This window comes from Coregonus lavaretus (genome assembly GCF_964263955.1).
Source record: "Coregonus lavaretus genome assembly, chromosome: 37".
Lineage (NCBI taxonomy): Eukaryota > Metazoa > Chordata > Actinopteri > Salmoniformes > Salmonidae > Coregonus > Coregonus lavaretus.
Genome location: NC_140024.1, coordinates 30058136 through 30077832, shown reverse-complemented (window position 1 = coordinate 30077832; position 19697 = coordinate 30058136). Strand labels below are relative to the sequence as shown.

The window sequence follows — 19697 nt, the reverse complement described above, 5'->3', positions numbered from 1 at the left end:
GCACCTTTAAATATAGACTAAAACCTGCTAGCTAGCAGGGCACCTTTAAATATAGACTAAAACCTGCTAGCTAGCAGGGCACCTTTTTAATATCTACTAAAACCTACTAACAGGGCACCTGAGAATAGCAAATGACTTCCTTAGGGTTCATCTCAACGCTGTGCCTTTAAAAATAAATCAAAGTTTTTTCTTTGTAGCCAGTCACTGTGTTGTGTGTGTAGAGCTGACCTCTGGTCAGTCACTGCATGCTGTAATAGTCATCCCATTAGGCTCTGTCCTGTGCTCTGTCTCCACCACTGTTGTTTATCACACCACTGTACTAAACACACTGGTCCTTTTACCTCAGACGCCCTCTGTAGGTTCTTCTTAGAACTGTTTTGACTCCACACTGTTGGGGATCTTGGCATAGTGTGTGTGTTTTACTTCTACCATCACGGTAGTTCTTATTTCTTCTAATGCCCGAGTCAGTCTCTTCATGTTGATTCTACTCCTTGAGATGTTCTGATGTTGGTTAGAAGGAACGGATCTAACAAATGAACATCTGATGGCATCCATCCACTCGTCTATGTTCTTCTAACCTGGCTTCAGGTCAGTTCCTCTGTCTAGCGATGCCATTTCCAGTGTTCCATACAGGAATGGCATGGCAAGGCTAGTCAGAAGACTTGGATACAGCATATACAGGCATGGGACCAGGCTATTGTTGCTAACCCTTGAGGCCAGTAAAATATGTGTACACTGACGGTCATTGGCTGCCTTTACACAGGTAGCCCAATTCTGATATTTTGCCACTAATTGATCTTTTGACCAATCAGATCAGATATTTGGCCAATAATTGGTCAAAAGATCAGAATTGGGCTGCCTGTGTCAACACAGCTATTGTGTAACATATAATTTCTCCTCTTGTCCTCTAGCTGTTTAAATGAAATTACCTCTCACTTTAACAACTTAACAGGGTTGTGTTCATTAGGGCGCAAGTCTAGGTTAGTCCCTTCACTGGTTTAGTCAGTTTTCTTCCGTTTGGTGCCTAATGAACACGACCCAGTCATAGTATGCAGTGTTGGCTTGCCTCTAACCAGTCTCTTTCCACGTCTACAGGTGCTGCTGCTTCTTCAAACGAAAACGGAAGAAGAACACCCCGCGACACAAATGATCAGCGGCACGCCTGGATCGCTCAAAAGTCTTGCTCGATAAGGTTGTGAATCGAGAACATCAATAAAGTCCCATTCAGACCAACGAAGAAGACCACGGGAGAGTGATGAGAGGCGATGTGAACACACACAGACAAGTGTGGCTGTCTGTCGATGGGAATTCCTTTAGAATTTTGTTGTTTTTCCTCCACGATGCTTGGGAATATTTGTCGGGCCCCGTTGTTGCCGGGATTGGGATCTTGGCTTTTGCAATTAGTTTAAGCTTGATTGATGGGCTGGACAATGGAAACACAACGGACTGTCTCTCAGCCTCTTGCTCTTTCATAAACACACACTGAATGTATGGGCGGAAAGATAAATGTCTATGGGAGAATAAAGAAGATGGGACAAGTCCTGGGAGAGGAAAGCTTGTTGGCTACTGACTGACTACATGTAAATAAATAATGGACCAATATCAGTTGGAACTGCCACACCTCTATAAACGGTTTGGACTTCAGTGTAACAATGTCCACATGGTAGCAACCTAGTGGTGTTTCCTCTACACTGCACACTAAGGAGAGAAGAGAGGGAGATGGTGGCTTAAGTGTTGTCTACTGCTACTGTCCAATGCCTTAACCAAACCAGTACCCAACAGAGCCAGGAGAGGGTGACGCAGGAGGCCAGGCTCTCCGTACTGAGAGGATATCTATGGTCCCCTGCTTAATGTAATGATGTAACATACCACCCACCCAATGTGGAGTTCAGTTCCCCACTGGTGGTACAGTATCTATAGAATAGGTGGTTCAGAGATAATGTTGACTAGGGGCAACAGTTTAGGGTTCATTTGGTTGTTTGTCAGTGAACTGTCATGTAAAATTCAGTGCCATGTCAGCTTTGTGCGTTCGATCTCTATCTGCAATGTTCATAACGTTGCAACACACTGTGTAAGCCCCTGGTCTCGTAGAATGATCTCATGTTCTGTCGTTGAGGGAATGCTCTTTCACATTTTTTGCCCCTCTGTTTCCAGTGTATTTGCCCTATGCTGCAAAGCATCATCTGTGAGACTATTGATGATGATTGATCCCAAATGCCAAGTCCCCAAAAGTCCCAAATGGAAAACCTGGGATTGCCTCATAGGGATATTGAAAAGTACCTGGTGAAAATCTGTGTATATGGTTATTTTATTTTATTCAATATTGCTTTTTGTTTTTCCTTGCAAGTGACATGGAGGATTGCCTTGAACAAACACACTCGACGTCGACACTGTCACCTTGCCTATCCTCTCCACAGCATTAATTCCATAGGAGTGACATTTGGGTTTTATGTAATTATGTCCATTTTTATTTTATTTTTTAAATATATAGCTAATGTGAATTTCAAATGTGAGCAAATGTATTTTTCTGTTTCAAATAGCCATGAAGTATGTGGACCGGACAGAGGGGGACAAAAAGCTAGAGTTTTGACTGCACTACATTTGTTGACCCACTGATGTTGACCTAATACCTTGCTTTCCCCGTACTGTATTGATTGATGTGCTTACTATACTTAATTGTAGCGGCCTTCTGTGCTAGGTCTGTTCTTACATACACTTAACCAATTCCGGCATTAACCCCCCCCCCCCCCTTTAACCCCCGTGCCATGACGTGTGTAAACCCACACAGACATACACACCCTAGACATGTATGATGTGATGTCACCTCCTGGTGGGGTGCTGGATGCTGATGTCCTGTTGACCATGGTTGTGTTCAGTAGGGCACACTGTTGCCAAACGTTTTGCAACTGTAATCAAAAAAAGCTGTGTTATTGTACTAGGTCAGGTAGTACCTCTCCGTTTGGGAAACGTTTTTCTCCCTGCTGAACATGACCCAGGTTGGTCGTCCCATATGGAGGCACAATGCCTGAGGGGATGCCAACCGGCTCAACAGACCTCTATGAGCAGGCATGCTTGTATGTGCATAATTATATTGTATATTCTTTCTTTTTATGTTTTTTTCCCCCGTTGTGACTTGAGCTAGTTCCTCTGGGGTCTAAGTTATTGTGTTGAGAATACTTGAATGTGATAAATCTATTGGACTTCTTCTGTTGTCTTTTCCGTTTTATAGGTCAGTACGTTATTCCTCTGAGATGGCTTTGAGAGCATAACTGGTGAGGAAAAGGCTTTTTGAATGACCGGTATTCCTCATAGTGCCTCTTGACTGGGTGTTTGAGGGAGGGAGTTGGCATTGCGGTCTAGCTTGCCTCTGTTGGATGTCTGTGGGTGACTGGTTTAGCCTAGGGTTGGATTGGCACTCCGTCATTCAGGGACATCAGTAACTGCTGCACAACAGGGTCTAGAGTTCAGATCAAGTATGTCAGCAGAATGGCTCCACCTGCTGGGTGTATGTAGGCTTTTCTGTCAGACTTCAAACCAGTGTTGCTCAGCCCAGCACTGACACCTCATTCAGCCAATCACCAAATCCTTGAATATTGGAATCATTGCGTGTTAGTGCAGGGCTAGAACAAGAATGTGCATCCTCTGGGTGTCTCCTGGGGATGTATTGATAAACACTACTTTTAATAGACTAGCCATCACAGTTATACTGTGACATACCAGTTCACTTTGAAAGTATAAAGTATTGTTGAATCTAGTGAGACAGACATCCAGAGAATGGCCTTGAATGGTCCTTCTGTTCCTAATGCCGTCCTACTGACTACTATCCACCGCCTTCACCAGTGCCAGGAAAATGTCAACTGCAACTCTGATCGAATTCCACCTCGTGCCCCACTGCCATTTTATATATTTTTCACCCACCTGTAATGTTGAAAGAGACCGTTGAGGTTTGAAACTAGCGATTTAAAGTCCTATATTGTGTTCTTGAGGTGGCTGAGAGTAATAACATAATTCGAAACATAATTATTGAACCACTTGTCAATTAATCATTTTTAAAAATTAACTTTCACTCCTCAACCATATATTTCCATTTCAGTCGACCATTTTATTTTGGAGTGGAACGTCACTTTGTATACTTTGATACATCTGTATCCTACCGTCAACAGTGGTCTTAATGCAGGTGTTGTATCACTGTTTAAATTCATTTCCTTCCTGCAATTTTGGCTTTAACAGCTGATAGACATTTTTACATTTACATCATTTAGCAGACGCTCTTATCCAGAGCGACTTACAAATTATGAGTACTACAAATTGATATGTGCATTCTAGTTTCCTCAAGACTTGCCTTTCCACAGCCTGTCTAGAATGAGGAATATTTGCTGTATTGTGTATTTGCATGGCTTATCTGGAGCAGATGTCTACCTGTTAAATGGCAAGGCTTCCTGGAGTGGACGTATGAAGCTAAGCACCCGTACAAAGTTATTCTCTCTGGTCAAAATCGAGCTCTAATAAGGCCTCCCATTTGTTTGACTTGATAAAGTCCTCCCCAGAGCACATTCCAATTTCAGTTGTCATTCCTTATACAGTACTACTACACCTTGCCTGTCAGTCAGAGCTCATTGCTTTCAATTGACTTCAGTGTCTTGTGTTGTTCATCATTTTTATTTCCTGCATGTGTCAAAATGGCATGTAAATCCTTATAGCAGCATAGAGGAAAATGAATGGAAAGAGATGACTGGTCTTTTTTGGGGGGGTTCTCTGGCACTTTCTTCCTGTCGCTGTACTGTAGAGTTGTCTTGGGTTGGCTGTATAATATGTCTGGTGTGACACATGACTGCAATGTTTTAATTATTTTACATTTTACATTCACCATTATAGTTTTTTGTCAGTTGGATTATTTTAAAGAAAATAAAGACGTTTTTCTTTCAAACTGTGGAAAGTAGAATTGTACAGTACCACGAGTTTATCCCCCTACTCTTGCTCTGGCAATTGTTTTCAAAGCTATGATTTAAGAAATTAATCCTACAACTGTATTATGAAAATTATTGTGTTGAAATATGAATGTTACTTCAAATGTATTTGAATGGTTTAACCTAGTTAAGGGCTTCATGAATGAAGGACCCATCTTTTGATTTCTTTATTTTATTATAATTAAATTTTTTTAAGTACAGAAAGATAAATGACCAGACTCTTTATCTTAAAGGCCTATTTTCCTGGGGATTCGTGTGAGACGTCACATATATCCTTACAAATTCACTTTTTATTCCCTCCACGCTTAAAGGGGAAACTCAAGTTTGCACCCTTTTTTAAAAATGTAAAACAAATAAAAAAATCTCTCTTAACCTTTTCTTGTGAGTATGGGTCGGTTTTTGTTCCAGGGCATTCCAGTACACAGTGTCACATTTACATTCTAATGAGCCATCTTAGAATTGCTGAGAAAGCATGTCACCCATGGAAAATTCTATTTTTATGGTCATACCATCCTCTCAGGTCACATTCAACCAATGGGAGAATCTCAATTGGATACTCCTTGCATCCTCTATCCTCGCCTCCTCAAAACCCATTGGATGAGAAAGCCAGAGGTCCCCCCGCCCCCCCCCCCCCCCCCCCCCCCCCCTCTGACTTTCTCCAATGGCGTTTGAGAAGGAGGCAGAGAAAGTGGTCTAGGAGTATGCAATTGAATCTCCCCTATGACTTTTCCCTGCTAGGCTGCAGCTGCACTGCTTCTTGGGCCCATACCCTTGATCATACATTACTACTAAGTTGTATAATTTAATACTATACACTTTTGCAACAGTTCCTGTAATGTCATGCTATGTAGACCTACACGTGAGAAAACAGCCTTATGTGATGCACCTAATTATCAAGGGTAGACAAAATGCTGAACATAATGTATAGCCTACTTCTTCCACACCAATAAGAATACATTGTTACACTGGATCAGTACATTTTGTATGAAATTCAATGCACAAAATGTTTTTAGTGTGTCGAAGGTAGCCATCAACCAGTAGTGGGCAGTGTTGCAAAGCTACGAAAACAAATGTCTGCAGTATTTTCTTCCTGCTTCGCAAATAAACTTCCGGTCACAACCTCCCCAGTTCTTTTCCGCCAGCCCAAGCCAACATGGTGGGTATTTGACAAAATTGAATACATCACAATCTGTTTCAATCCTTGTCTCTTATCAGTTCCACACACGCCTACAAACATGTCAAATGTTAATTAAAATACGACACATTTTCACAAATATTTATTTGGGATTTGTTGCATTTTATTTACCAGTTTCTTGTGTCGTTTCTCTAGCTATGTTGTGAATGTAGCCAGCTAGCTTACCGGTAGCTAGCACAAGATCTTTCAATCTAGTCTGCTACACTGGTCTGCTAGCGAGCTGACCACTATCTATATAAACTAGCGGGCTAGTTGCATTTACGGGTCGTGTAGTAAGTAGTTCAGCTGTCTAGCGTCTGGTAAGAATGACTTGTTAGCTGGATATAGCTATGGTTGTTTAGCTAGTTATGTTATTAGCTAACTAGCTGCTTACCTAGCTATCTTGCCATCCATACCAGTGTAGTTAACTAAAGTTATTTTATATCTTCTGGTCAATCGTCTTGTGGTGGTCTGCTAGCCAGCCAGGAATTAATGGTTGATGTAAAAGTTACTTGTCACTCAAGGAGTTCTAGCTAGCTATCTACGGTCAAGACGAAACAGTTGGCACTATGCATCTAGCTAGCTATGCATATTCTGTTTAATATTGTTCCAGGAGTTGTGCTTGCAGGGCTAGTTTGCATTAAGCTACCAGTTGTCAGTGGTTAAAACAATTCCAAGTGAACATGAAGAATTGCAGTGATGTTGTGTAGTAGTTACAGATATGTGAGTGAATGTTAGCAATTAAAGGTATTGTCTCAAGAAACTGGTGTGGTTCTGTCATTAATAAGCTGATGATCTTCCCAACAGGGACGAGTCAGGACAAAGACGGTGAAAAAGGCCGCCAGGGTCATCATTGAGAAGTACTACACCCGGCTGGGCAGTGACTTCCACGTCAACAAGAGGGTGTGTGAGGAGATAGCCATCATCCCCAGCAAGAAGCTGCGCAACAAGATCTCTGGGTGAGTGAATGCTCCGATACAAGCTTGTGTCACTTTCAGGCTTCAGACCACCAATGCCACTTTCACATGATCATGCCGACCCAAATCATACTGTGCTCCCTCAGATATTTTCTAACACATTGTAGTTTCCAGCACGGTTCCAGCATCTGTGGCGTGTCTGTAACCAGGCCAGTGCAGTACAGCTAGGCTCAGTACTTTTAGAAGGGTGCAAGTCTGACCAAATGAAGGCTTACTATCTTGTGGCTTCAAGGAGCTTGTGTTGCAGGCTGCTTAGCTCCACGTCCAACAGCCTTGTCTTAAAACAGGGGCCTTTTTTGCTTTGGCTTACAGACAGAATAATGTAGAGAAAGGGTAGACCTACGTCTAGCAGCTGCTATTCTTGGTTCAGTTGGTTGGAGCTGGAGCATGACGCTGGCAATGTCAAGGTTGTGGATTCAGTTCCTGCATGGATATCTTATTCATAATATGATTGTGGTGAACTGCTTTGAAGAACTCTTTGTAATAGATGTGTTGTGTTCCTGTATGTTTGTGCACATCTGTTTTTCAGTTGTTTTAAGATGTTATAAGAACAGTGCTATTATTTGAAGGAATACTATTGGCTCAGTAGTTGAACACTTGTGCTCAGTTCATTCTCAATGATAGTTGACCTCTAGTCTCCATGTCGAAGTCAGAGATATTTGGCCTGACTGTAGACAAGTGGTGTTGCAATATTGGGCTTGTTGCACGTTTAATAATTGTCTGATCCCAATGTAGGTTATTTGCTTCCTGAGCCATCATGCAGAAATTGGCCTTTTTCTTGTTGCAAATATACAAGTAGGTAAAAGCCTTTCTGATTGAAGTCCTATTATGATTATCTGAGTGTTTGTGGCGTTGTTTTGTTTGTTTTTCTCAAATGAACCCAGCCTGCTTCTGGGGTGAGGTTGTCTTGGTAACGTGAGGCCCTGTGCCTCATTCATCATCTGCTTGAGAACTGTCCCTGTACAGTAGGTGTAGGCCTAGTTGTTCTTGACCATAGTCCGTGATCTTTGCCACTTACCAATAAAAGGGATTGGAAAGAGACGCTCAAATTGTAGTGTCTGTTGGTGCGCGCTTGGGCTGTGTTTAGACAGGCAGCCCAATTCTGATCATTTTGCCACTAATTGGTCTTTTGACCAATCACATCAGATCGTTTCACGTCAGATATTTTTCAAAGCTGGTCTGATTGGTCAAAAGACCAATTGGTGGACAAAAAAAGATCAGAATTGGGCTGCCTGTCTAAACACAGCCTTAGCCTTTTCTCAGTGACTTGTATAGAACAGGGAAACAAACTAGTGGAGGGTCCCGTGTAGCTCAGTTGGTAGAGCATGGCGCTTGCAACGCCAGGGTTGTGGGTTCGATTCCCACGGGGGACCATGCACTCACTAACTGTAAGTCGCTCTGGTTAAGAGCGTCTGCTAAATGACTAAAATGTAAATGTATACAAATCCAGCTGTCTGTGACCCCAAGCAGCGGAGCTATGTGAGGCACTGTTGAAATTCCCCCTCTTTAGCTCAAGTCAGTTAATTGTCATAGAGTTAAAGAATACAATGTCAGTAAACCGCTGCAAGGCCTCCCTGTCTAATCAAACATCATGAAACATGTTCAGGTTGTTTTACGGACTCGATCTTAGTTATGTCACTCGTCTGTCATGTCTCTCCTCTTAGAGAAGACCTCTAGAATGACACCTTTTATTCTCCCGCAACCTTTTCCCTCTCACTCACTCATCCCCATGGTGCTGGCACATGAGGCAGCACCACTACTTCTCAAACTACTAGCACCCAAAATCAATGGTGGGGCAGTCTTACCTTAGCCGCCCACTGTGGGTGCAGGCTTTTGCTACAGCCAAGCAGTGACACACCTGCTTCTACCAATCGGAAACCTTGGTTGAAAACTATGATTTAGGGGATTTCTAGAATCAGGTTTCTTATTGTTTAGAAGGCCAGGATGAAAGAGAGCCCTAAATCCAAGCACTAGTTTACTGACCTCAGTCTACTCTATACTGCTCTGTTCTAAGTACCCATCTGTGTACACCCCCAGGTGCTTATCTCTGTCGTTGTTGCACACAACCGACTGCAAAATCACCAGGAAATCAGCTCAGTGATTTTTTTTCATGTAGGAAATCTTTTCCCAAGTATTCCCACGCATAAATAGAGGCATATGTGAGCCCAAATCGCACTGTATCGTCTGTGTACAATACCCCTGTTGTGTTCTGTATTCTCCACTTATGTCCCATGTGTCCCTCAGGTATGTGACCCATCTGATGAAGCGTATCCAGAGGGGCCCTGTCAGAGGCATCTCCATCAAGCTGCAGGAGGAGGAGAGGGAGAGGAGGGACAACTACGTCCCAGAGGTCAGTGGGGTTCCTCAATCATTTACCTCTGAGCCATGCATTTAGAGAGTTGGGACGTTGAGGTTTCTGCATGATGATGCATTTACATGACACCACAACATTCAACGGCAGCCATGTTAGCCCCCGCTTTAATACAATGACATGGGGGATGTTTAAACAATGCTATGGAACTGAATTAGAACAGTTGGCCCAACTCTCTAAATACAGTGACTTTGGAAAGTATGTTACAGCCTTGTTCTAAAATGTATTTTTAAAATGTACATCCCTTAGCAATCTACAGACAATACCCCATAATGACAAAGCGAAAACAGGTTTTTAGGAATGTTTGCAAATGTATTAAAAATAAAAAACAGATACCTTATTTACGTATGTATTCAGACCCTTTGCTATGAGATTCAAATTGAGCTCAGGTGCATCCTGTTTCCATTGATCATCCTTTAGATGTTTCTACAACTTGATTGGAGTCCACCTGTGGTAAATTCAATTGATTGGACATTATTTGGAATGCTCACACCTGTCTATATAAGGTCCCACAGTTGACAGTGCATGTCAGAGCAAAAACCAAGCCATGAGGTCGAAGGAATTGTCGGTAGAGCTCTGAGACAGCATTGTGTCGAGGCACAGATTTGGGGAAGGGTACCAAAAAATGTCTGCAGCATTCAAGGTCCACAGTGGCCTCCATCATTCTTAAATGGAAGTAGCTTGGAACCACCAAGACTCTTCCTAGAGCTGGCCGCCCGGCCAAACTGAGCAATCGGGGGAGAAGGGTCTTGGTCAGGGAAGTGACCAAGAACCTGATGGTCACTCTGACAGAGCTCTAGAGTTCCTCTGTGGAGATGGGAGAACCTTCCAGAAGGACAACCATCTCTGCAGCACTCCACCAATCAGGCCTTAATGGTAGAGTGGCCAGATGGAAGTCACTCTTCAGTAAAAGACACATGACAGCCCGCTTGGTGTTTTCCAAAAGGCACCTAAAGACTCTCAGACCATGAGAAACAAGATTCTCTGGTCTGATGAAACCAAGATTAAACTCTTTGGCCTGAATGCCAAGCTTCACGTCTCGAGGAAACCTGGCACCATCCCTATGGTGAAGCATGGTGGTGGCAGCATCATGCTGTGGGGATGTTTTTCAGCAGCAGGGACTGGGAGACTAGTCAAGATTGAGGCAAATATGAACGGAGCAAAGTACAGAGAGATCCTTGATGAAAACCTGCTCCAGAGCGCTCAGGTCCTCAGACTGGGGCGACGGTTCACCTTCCAACAGGACAACGACTCTAAGCACATAAATTAGCAAACATTTCTAAAAAACTGTTTTTGCTTTGTCATTATGGGGTATTGTGTGTAGATTGATGAGGGGAAAAAACTATTTAATCAATTTTAGAATAAGGCAGTAATGTAACAAAATGTGGAAAAAGTCAAGGGGTCTGAATACTTTACGAAGGCACTGTATATGTCTCAGGTTTACCTTGCAGTTTGGTCCTTCATCTTGCGTCAGATAACTTGAGAAATGTCCTTGCTGATTGTGATGATATCTATAAGGTTGTAATTTGGTGCATACCTGTATCGAAAGTGGCTGTGGCATGGTTGTTGCCAGGTCATTGATAATGCAGGAAGATAGAACTGACAGATTTTCCCTGTGTTTGTCGGGCTGTCTATCCCTCTCAAACCCTGTATCTTTCAGACACTCATTATACTCGGGTCTGTCTTGAGAACACTCACTACTGATAGGTTCCTATGAGATCCACTGTAAAGCTGATGGTCTTTGTTTGTGTCTGTAGGTGTCTGCTCTGGACCAGGAGATCATCGAGGTGGATCCCGACACCAAAGAGATGCTGAAGCTGCTGGTAAGTTCTAAACCTCACTTCTCAGATATCACTGCCTACCTACAGTCTTAGTCTAAACGTGACGTTTTCTTGTTACAACATGCACGATTTTTCATACTGTACTTTTTAATCTCTATTGTATTGCTGTTTGTTTCTGTTACTCTTTGCCAGTGCTTGTGGATTGAGTACTCTGACCTCATCCGGCAACAATGTAGCCTATCTCACACTGGCCATTACTTAACAGAGCAGACCATTTATACAACATATGTTTATTATGCCAAGCCCCCACCGTACGAGTTTGGAGCGATAGTGGCACAATTCACGTGTTGCAGACGATCTTTAATGATCTTTAGATTGGTTATGAAAACCAGGAGCTCATTAGTCGCACTGTGTGGCAGGGTCCATACTATTTACTGCAAGCTCGAATGCACGCATACACACACACACACACACACTGGGCTGGTCATAGTGATTAGGGCAGTATTTGTCTGTTCCTGCTGTGTGAACACCACTACAAGGGAGATTTCACAAGATCGTCTGTGGCCAATAGAAATGCACATTTAGATATGATAATTGTATCTGATGTCTATCAGATTTAGATATACTTTTTCACGCTGTAGTTTTGATGTAGTGAACTACTTTAAACACTTTCTCTGATAGTTAATTCTCTTATAGTTTATCTTATATTGCTCTGTATTACAGTAGCTTTACTGTAGCTCAACTTCTTCTGCTGTGAAGGAATTGGTAGCTTGGTAAACTACATTTTTACAGTAGCTTCCCCAACACTGAGTGCAAGTAGAGCACTGGAAAGCTTTCCCGTCTTTGCTGGGCACAGTCAGTGTTACCTTCCTATGATGGGCCTCAGAATGTCTGTATTTGGGGTGAATGTAATGCTCATTAGAGCTAGATGAGGAATTGTTTGACTAATTATTTCATTCTTTCCTCTGTTAGGACTTCGGCAGCCTGTCCAACCTGCAGGTCACCCAACCTACCGTTGGCATGAACTTCAAAACACCCAGGGGAGTGTAAACGCGTTTCATATATCTCTGTCAATAAAGAGAAGTTGAAAGGAAACACTGTGGCGTCTCTTCTGCGAGGTCACACTATGCAACATCTTAACCGGCGATAGCAGACACTCGCATAGCGAATCTCCCGTGTGGCTCTGTTGGTAGAGCGTGGCACTTGCAATGCCAGGATTGTGGGTTCGATTCCCACGCGGGACCAGAACACTCTGGATAAGTGTCTGCTAAATGACTAAAATATAAATAAAGCAGATGTTTTGGAGGTGTCGGAGGTAGAACTGCGTTGGAGCCGTCAAATCGGTGAGCAGCTGCTCTTGCAATCATTGTCACGAAGCCACACCTGCCCCACACTCGTTAGAAGTTCAGAACGAGAAAGTGATATAGCAATAATTGCGCTCAAATTGAAAAATGATGATTTTGAGCATCCTAAATAATCGAGGTGTAGATTATCGATGCAGCTAATAGTAATGTCTGCTTTAGGTATAATGCCAGGGGCTGCTGTGGATTTGACCACTCTAAAGCAGTTCCACTTCCCGACAACGCCAAAACAACCGCTATGCGGATGTCGGCTAAAGGGGATGTGATTGAATAGAGTCCCAGGGTCAGGATGCAATCCGATTGTGGATAATTGCAGCTTTTATAGACTATTTCCGATTGAGCCGACCTATGCAGCGTTTACCGTGAACGTGGGTACATTAACTAAAAGCTGCAATGCCTATAACCCGTGATCGGATTGAATAATATATACATGTTAATAGTATCTTCTGATTACAATTGTCGCATCTTTTAACTAAATGCAATCTATTAGCTTCCAAAATATGTGTGTATATATAGCTGTCCGATAACACGTTCTGATGGAATGACTCATCCTGCATATTGGTGTATTGAGTGAATGTTCCTTTCTAAACATAGCAATGTGAATGCAAAGAGGACTCTGACCTAAAAAAAAAAAGAGGGGAAGTGAACTGGCAAAAGAGTTGTCCTCATTCAAAGGCTAGGGCAGTGTGAATAGAGAGAACAGTTATTTTGCTATTCCCCCCCCCCCCCCAGTAATTACACCTGAAGTTACTTTACAAGTAGCCAAATCCTATGTAACACTTATCAATGACGTACCTAGGCAAACATTACATATACTATGCTTTGTACCAGGGTGTTTTCTCTTTAACACACCTATGACCCAGAAGCCTCATTTATAACTGTTGCTAACATGTCCTGATCTTGTCCACATCGGATTGTACCCACATTTCCAGACATTTGTCTACAAATTGTAGTAAAATGTATTTTATCCGTCCGCATTGTGAACACATTTCCTGGTCCCTCCATGTATCCAAATTGACCGATTTTCAAAATAAAATGTATTTTGAGACATATTGATGCCATAAGTCAACCGTGCCAACATTCAATGATTTAAGGCTGGTATGACTTGTTTCACTGCCAAGATCCATACACATTCGTAAAGATATCCAGACAAAGCGTGCCCGACTACCTCCGGAGGTGGTCAGGAAGCTCTGATCAATTATATGACAGTCTTTTAATCTTCTACACCGGTCTAAAAATGTGGGCACAATCCGAATGTGGACAAGATCAGAACACATTAGCACCAGATATACAGTGGGGGAAAAAAGTATTTAGTCAGCCACCAATTGCGCAAGTTCTCCCACTTAAAAAGATGAGAGAGGCCTGTAATTTTCATCATAGGTACACGTCAACTATGACAGACAAAATGAGATTTTTTTTCCCCGAAAATCACATTGTAGGATTTTTTATGAATTTATTTGCAAATTATGGTGGAAAATAAGTATTTGGTCAATAACAAAAGTTTCTCAATACTTTGTTATATACCCTTTGTTGGCAATGACACAGGTCAAACGTTTTCTGTAAGTCTTCACAAGGTTTTCACACACTGTTGCTGGTATTTTGGCCCATTCCTCCATGCAGATCTCCTCTAGAGCAGTGATGTTTTGGGGCTGTCGCTGGGCAACACGGACTTTCAACTCCCTCCAAAGATTTTCTATGGGGTTGAGATCTGGAGACTGGCTAGGCCACTCCAGGACCTTGAAATGCTTCTTACGAAGCCACTCCTTCGTTGCCCGGGCGGTGTGTTTGGGATCATTGTTATGCTGAAAGACCCAGCCACGTTTCATCTTCAATGACCTTGCTGATGGAAGGAGGTTTTCACTCAAAATCTCACGATACATGGCCCCATTCATTCTTTCCTTTACACAGATCAGTCGTCCTGGTCCCTTTGCAGAAAAACAGCCCCAAAGCATGATGTTTCCACCCCCATGCTTCACAGTAGGTATGGTGTTATTTGGATGCAACTCAGCATTCTTTGTCCTCCAAACACGACGAGTTGAGTTTTTACCAAAAGGTTATATTTTGGTTTCATCTGACCATATGACATTCTCCCAATCCTCTTCTGGATCATCCAAATGCACTCTAGCAAACTTCAGACGGGCCTGGACATGTACTGGCTTAAGCAGGGGGACACGTCTGGCACTGCAGGATTTGAGTCCCTGGCGGCGTAGTGTGTTACTGATGGTAGGCTTTGTTACTTTGGTCCCAGCTCTCTGCAGGTCATTCACTAGGTCCCCCCGTGTGGTTCTGGGATTTTTGCTCACCGTTCTTGTGATCATTTTGACCCCACGGGGTGAGATCTTGCGTGGAGCCCCAGATCGAGGGAGATTATCAGTGGTCTTGTATGTCTTCCATTTCCTAATAATTGCTCCCACAGTTGATTTCTTCAAACCAAGCTGCTTACCTATTGCAGATTCAGTCTTCCCAGCCTGGTGCAGGTCTACAATTTTGTTTCTGGTGTCCTTTGACAGCTCTTTGGTCTTGGCCATAGTGGAGTTTGGAGTGTGACTGTTTGAGGTTGTGGATAGGTGTCTTTTATACTGATAACAAGTTCAAACAGGTGCCATTAATACAGGTAATGAGTGGAGGACAGAGGAGCCTCTTAAAGAAGAAGTTACAGGTCTGTGAGAGCCAGAAATCTTCCTTGTTTGTAGGTGACCAAATACTTATTTTACACCATAATTTGCAAATAAATTCATTAAAAAATCCTACAATGTGATATTCTGGATTTTCTTTCTCATTTTGTCTGTCATAGTTGACGTGTACCTATGATGAAAATTACAGGCCTCTCTCATCTTTTTAAGTGGGAGAACTTGCACAATTGGTGGCTGACTAAATACTTTTTTTCCCCACTGTAAATGGGGATAGTGTGTCAAGTATGCCCCTTTTGGGACAAGTGCTAGTTACAACATTGAGGAAAGATTGAGATTTTGGCTTGTGTTCTAGTTGGTATCCATTTCAGCAACTTGTAACGAATGATGTGCCTTCAGACTTATTCCACATTTTGTTACAGCCTGAATTCTAAATCAATTAAATCAATTTATTTTTTCTCACCCATCTACCCACAATACCTCATAATGACAAAGTGAAAACATGTTTTTAGAAATGTTTGCAAATTTATTGAAAATGAAATACAATTTACGTAAGTATTCACACCCCTTTGCTCTGACACTCTAAATTGAGCATCCAATTTCCTTTGATCATCCTTGAGATGTCACCACAACTTGGAGTCTCCCTTGGACTTGATTTAGAAAGAAACGCCTGTCTGTACAGTACAAGGTCCCACAGTTGACAGTGCATGTCAGAGCAGAAACTATACCATGAAGTCCAAGGAACTGTCCGTAGATCTGAGAGAATTGTGATGAGACATATTTGGGGAAGGGTATAAAACTATTATTTCTAGAGTGTTGAACGTTTCCAAGAACAGTGTTCTACATCATTGGGAAATTGAAAAAAATATGGAACTACCCAGCCTTCCTAGAGCTGGCCTTCTAACCAAACTGAGCAACCAGGCAAGGATCTTTGTCAGGGAGGTGACCAAGAACCCAATGACAAAACTACAGCGTTCCTTGGCTGAGATGGGAGAACATGCCAGAAGGACAAGTCTTTACAGCACTTCACCAATCTGGGCTTTATGGGGGAGTGGCCAGACAAGCCACTCCTGAGAAAAAGGCACATGACCACACGCCTGGAGTTTGCAAAAAGGCACGTGAAAGACAGATCATAAGGCAAAAGACTGGTCTGAGATTATTTAACGCTTTGGCCTCAATTCAAAGAGCCATGTCTGGAGAAAACCAGGCACAGCTCCAGTGGCGTGTATTAATGGATGCCAAGGGAAGCCAGGCTTCCCAAAAAAATTGACCAATAAAAACAGAATTTATTTCGTAGCTCCGTTTCATAATTTGCCTTCAGTTCGCAAGAGGCTGAATGTATCACACAGGAGGAAAGCATCAGAGCGCGCGAAACAGCGCCGTTCTGTCTCTCTAGGTGTAGGCCATCTATCTGATGCGGTCTGGTCCAAACGAGTATGACATTGTTGCCGCCCGTAACATTGAAGGCAAGCCAGCAAGGATCTGGCCTCCCGTGACAAAAACAGTATTTAAAAAATGACCCAATCAGCATTGAGCTCAACTGTGAATGGTCCTGGCGCACCCAAAAAAAAAAAGGTGTCAAGGGAAGCCAGCTTGGATTTGGCATCAAATCCCATTGAGAGCATACATCATTGACATAAATAATTAAATTGTTGCATCTTGTTGTGTTGTCCTCCGGTGGCTAGCTAGCTAAAATTGGCCCTTTCCTAAATTAGCCATGGATGGAGATAGGGATTTGGACTTGCGGTTTTACTTAATTCTCCGTACTGGCCAATGATTATAACTGCGATTCTGATCCAACCATTAATTCAGAAATTGTTTTGCCTATGGCCTGAGAGGATGGAAGTTCAATATGTAGCTAGATGTAGAAGGCTAATGTTAACTAGCTAACATTGCCCATGAATGAATGAAAGTTAGGCGAGCAATCATTTTAGCCAGGTAGCCTACGACAACAAAAAATAAGCGTGTATTATATGACAGTGATAGACCGAGGATGGCATTTTTCTACAAGTAGGGTGAGTCATGTTTTTCTGCTTGCACGAACACAGAACCATCGACAGCCACATATTTAGCTTACGTTGATTGGACTAAATTTTTTGGCATATTTTAGTTGTCACTGTTAGACTAAGCAGAGGTGCTGGAATGGTGGAGGCGGCTCCTGTTTTCTTTGCGACTTGCGGTAACTGTGGTCCGAAGATGTCAGAAACATTAACTTGCTTGACCATGCAACTGTCTGTTACTGTACATGCTTTGTGGACTTCACTGGACAAAGGTTGCTATCCGGTGTGATTAAACAAAGGTTAATCGAATTTATTCTGCCACTGTCTTATTGTCTCGGCTTTTAGGCTTATGCATCACGGTCGCAAGGCATATGAACTAACAGGTTATATAGCAAATGCAATTATCACAACACATAGGTTGTTATATGGCTTTTTGGGGGGTGGGAAGGGGGGCTTGGCTTCCCCTTGATTCCACACACCGCTACTGCACAGCTCATCACCCGTCTAACAGCATCCCTACCTTGAAGCATGGTGGTGGCAGCGTCATGCTAGGGGGAGGCTTTTCTGCAGCAGAGACTGGTACGGCTAAAGGGAACAATTAATGAGCCAAATCCTTGATGTGAACGTACAAAAATAACTATAAACATATTTTCTAAGTCATTATGGGGTGGTTTGTAGACCGGTGAGAATCTATTTAACCTATTTTTAATTCAGGCTGTAACTAAATGTGGAATAAGGGGTAAGTACACTTTCTGAAGGCAATCATTGTTACCTCAAATTTCAGATCATCCCCAGCTGTTTCATGATGTAAGTAGCGTAACAATGAGTCATCACAAGCCACATTTTAAAAAACGACCCATCTTTAAATCCACTTAATTTCTAAGGTAACGTCACACAAGCGCGATGCACAAATTCATGGAAATAAATCAGACAAGATTCTAGTCTAAGAGTAAGACCAGAAGCAACAAGTAATGCTTAAACACCTTTATTGTGCCCAATCTGAACATAATCCACATCAGTAAGTAGCAGCAAAGAGACCACAGTGAGGTAGACTTTCAAAACTCTAAAAAGCAGCTGGGCTAAGACAAGCTCAGCATGAGTAACTTGATGGGGGGAAAAAAGACGCTAGTCTTTGGCACACAGCTCAATATGCATATATCCAACTGGAACAAGGAAGGCAATGGGGTAAGAAAGCACAGGGAAAGCTGTGTTCGGTCTACTCCAGCTCTTGGTATGTTTTTAGCAAAGTGGAAGTTCTACATTCAACAGGAAACAAGCAGCTGCTCATATCTGGGCTCAGAGCCCCTCTGTTCATGTACAAAAACAGTGATAAAAAAATCACTGCCACCCTCTCCTAAAGTGCAAATTAAAAAGTGCAACAATAAAACTACGTAACTTACAATCAAAATGTCAATGTCCGTTCCAGTCTCAGTAAAGATCCATCCAATTGATTGAAAAACATGATGGAAACCCAGTTGAAGCAGTGTCCAGCAACGTTAGGCTTTATGAACAGGCCCAACACCACAAGCAAAGTAATGCTTCAACACCTTTATTTGTGCCCATTCAGTAGAACAGGGGTGGTCCTGGAGCGCCGCAGGCACTTCATGTTTTGGATTTTAACCAACCTAGAAGACCAGGTGTGTTGAATTTAGGAAATCACTGAACTGATCAATTAGCTCAGTTGGTCAGGTGTGGTGCCTAGTTGGAACAATATCCTGTAGACCTTGCGACACTCCAGGAACAGGGTTGCATACCCCTGCAGTAGAACACCGGTAGGGAGAACAAATCTACCACCAGCCCCAGACTAATACTTTGGGGTGAGGAAAAACCAAGGGGAGGGAAAAAATTAAAAAGCCGCCAGGTAGAATTCGGTTCCAAATTTCCTTGTCATGACTTAAAACCGTTTGTGTACAAATTAGTAAAAAACTGCGTAAAAATGTCTGAAATGCGACTGGTTAAATGAAGCCCAACTCATCTTCCAAAGTAAAAAACACCAGCTGGCTTGCACAGGAAAAACAGTAAGCCAACTGGGGGTGGGGGCGAAGGGGTGGAACAATTTGAAGGCACTGTATGGTATCTACCAATGAATGGCAATGAGACGTGCATGATCGCTCCTTAATATGCAACGCATGTAAAACAAATCAAAAAAACGTAAGGATAAGAAAAAAAACCAAAGCAAGGCATTTTCATCTACTTCTGAACCCTGGCCTGAATCACGTCTCGTCTGGCCACAAGTCGGGGAAACTGCATAAGGAAGTGTGGGGGCCCCTGACTATCCCAAAAAGGTCACTGTGCATAGTGCCAACGTGAACAAGTAAACAGCAAAAAGTAGCAAGTGCAGCAGTAGACTTTTCTACAGTGTTTCTCCCCCAGTCCTGGTGGGAGTGCCATGGTGCCCCTGGTGTCGCGGGCAGCTGGACACTCGTGCTCTGCGGA

General features: G+C 42.7%; 2 protein-coding genes across 2 annotated transcripts in view; both read left to right on the top strand.

Annotated features, from left to right (window-relative positions):
• LOC311111863 (casein kinase I-like) overlaps positions 1–5344 on the top strand; it is a 49420-nt gene extending 44076 nt beyond the window's left edge. The window contains exon 13 of the mRNA XM_084154770.1: positions 1096–5344. Within this exon, the coding sequence (XP_084010896.1) occupies positions 1096–1150 (55 nt within the window). The 3' untranslated portion in view covers positions 1151–5344. The remainder of the gene's footprint in view (positions 1–1095) is intronic.
• A 738-nt stretch (positions 5345–6082) lies between these two features.
• Positions 6083–12365, top strand: LOC311111206 (small ribosomal subunit protein eS17-like). The gene is made up of 5 exons (XM_084153916.1): positions 6083–6123; positions 6949–7100; positions 9363–9468; positions 11247–11312; positions 12243–12365. The coding sequence occupies exons 1-5, from the start codon at positions 6121–6123 to the stop codon at positions 12318–12320; spliced, it is 405 nt and encodes a 134-aa protein (XP_084010042.1). The 5' UTR covers positions 6083–6120; the 3' UTR covers positions 12321–12365.
• The last annotated feature ends 7332 nt before the right edge of the window (positions 12366–19697 follow it).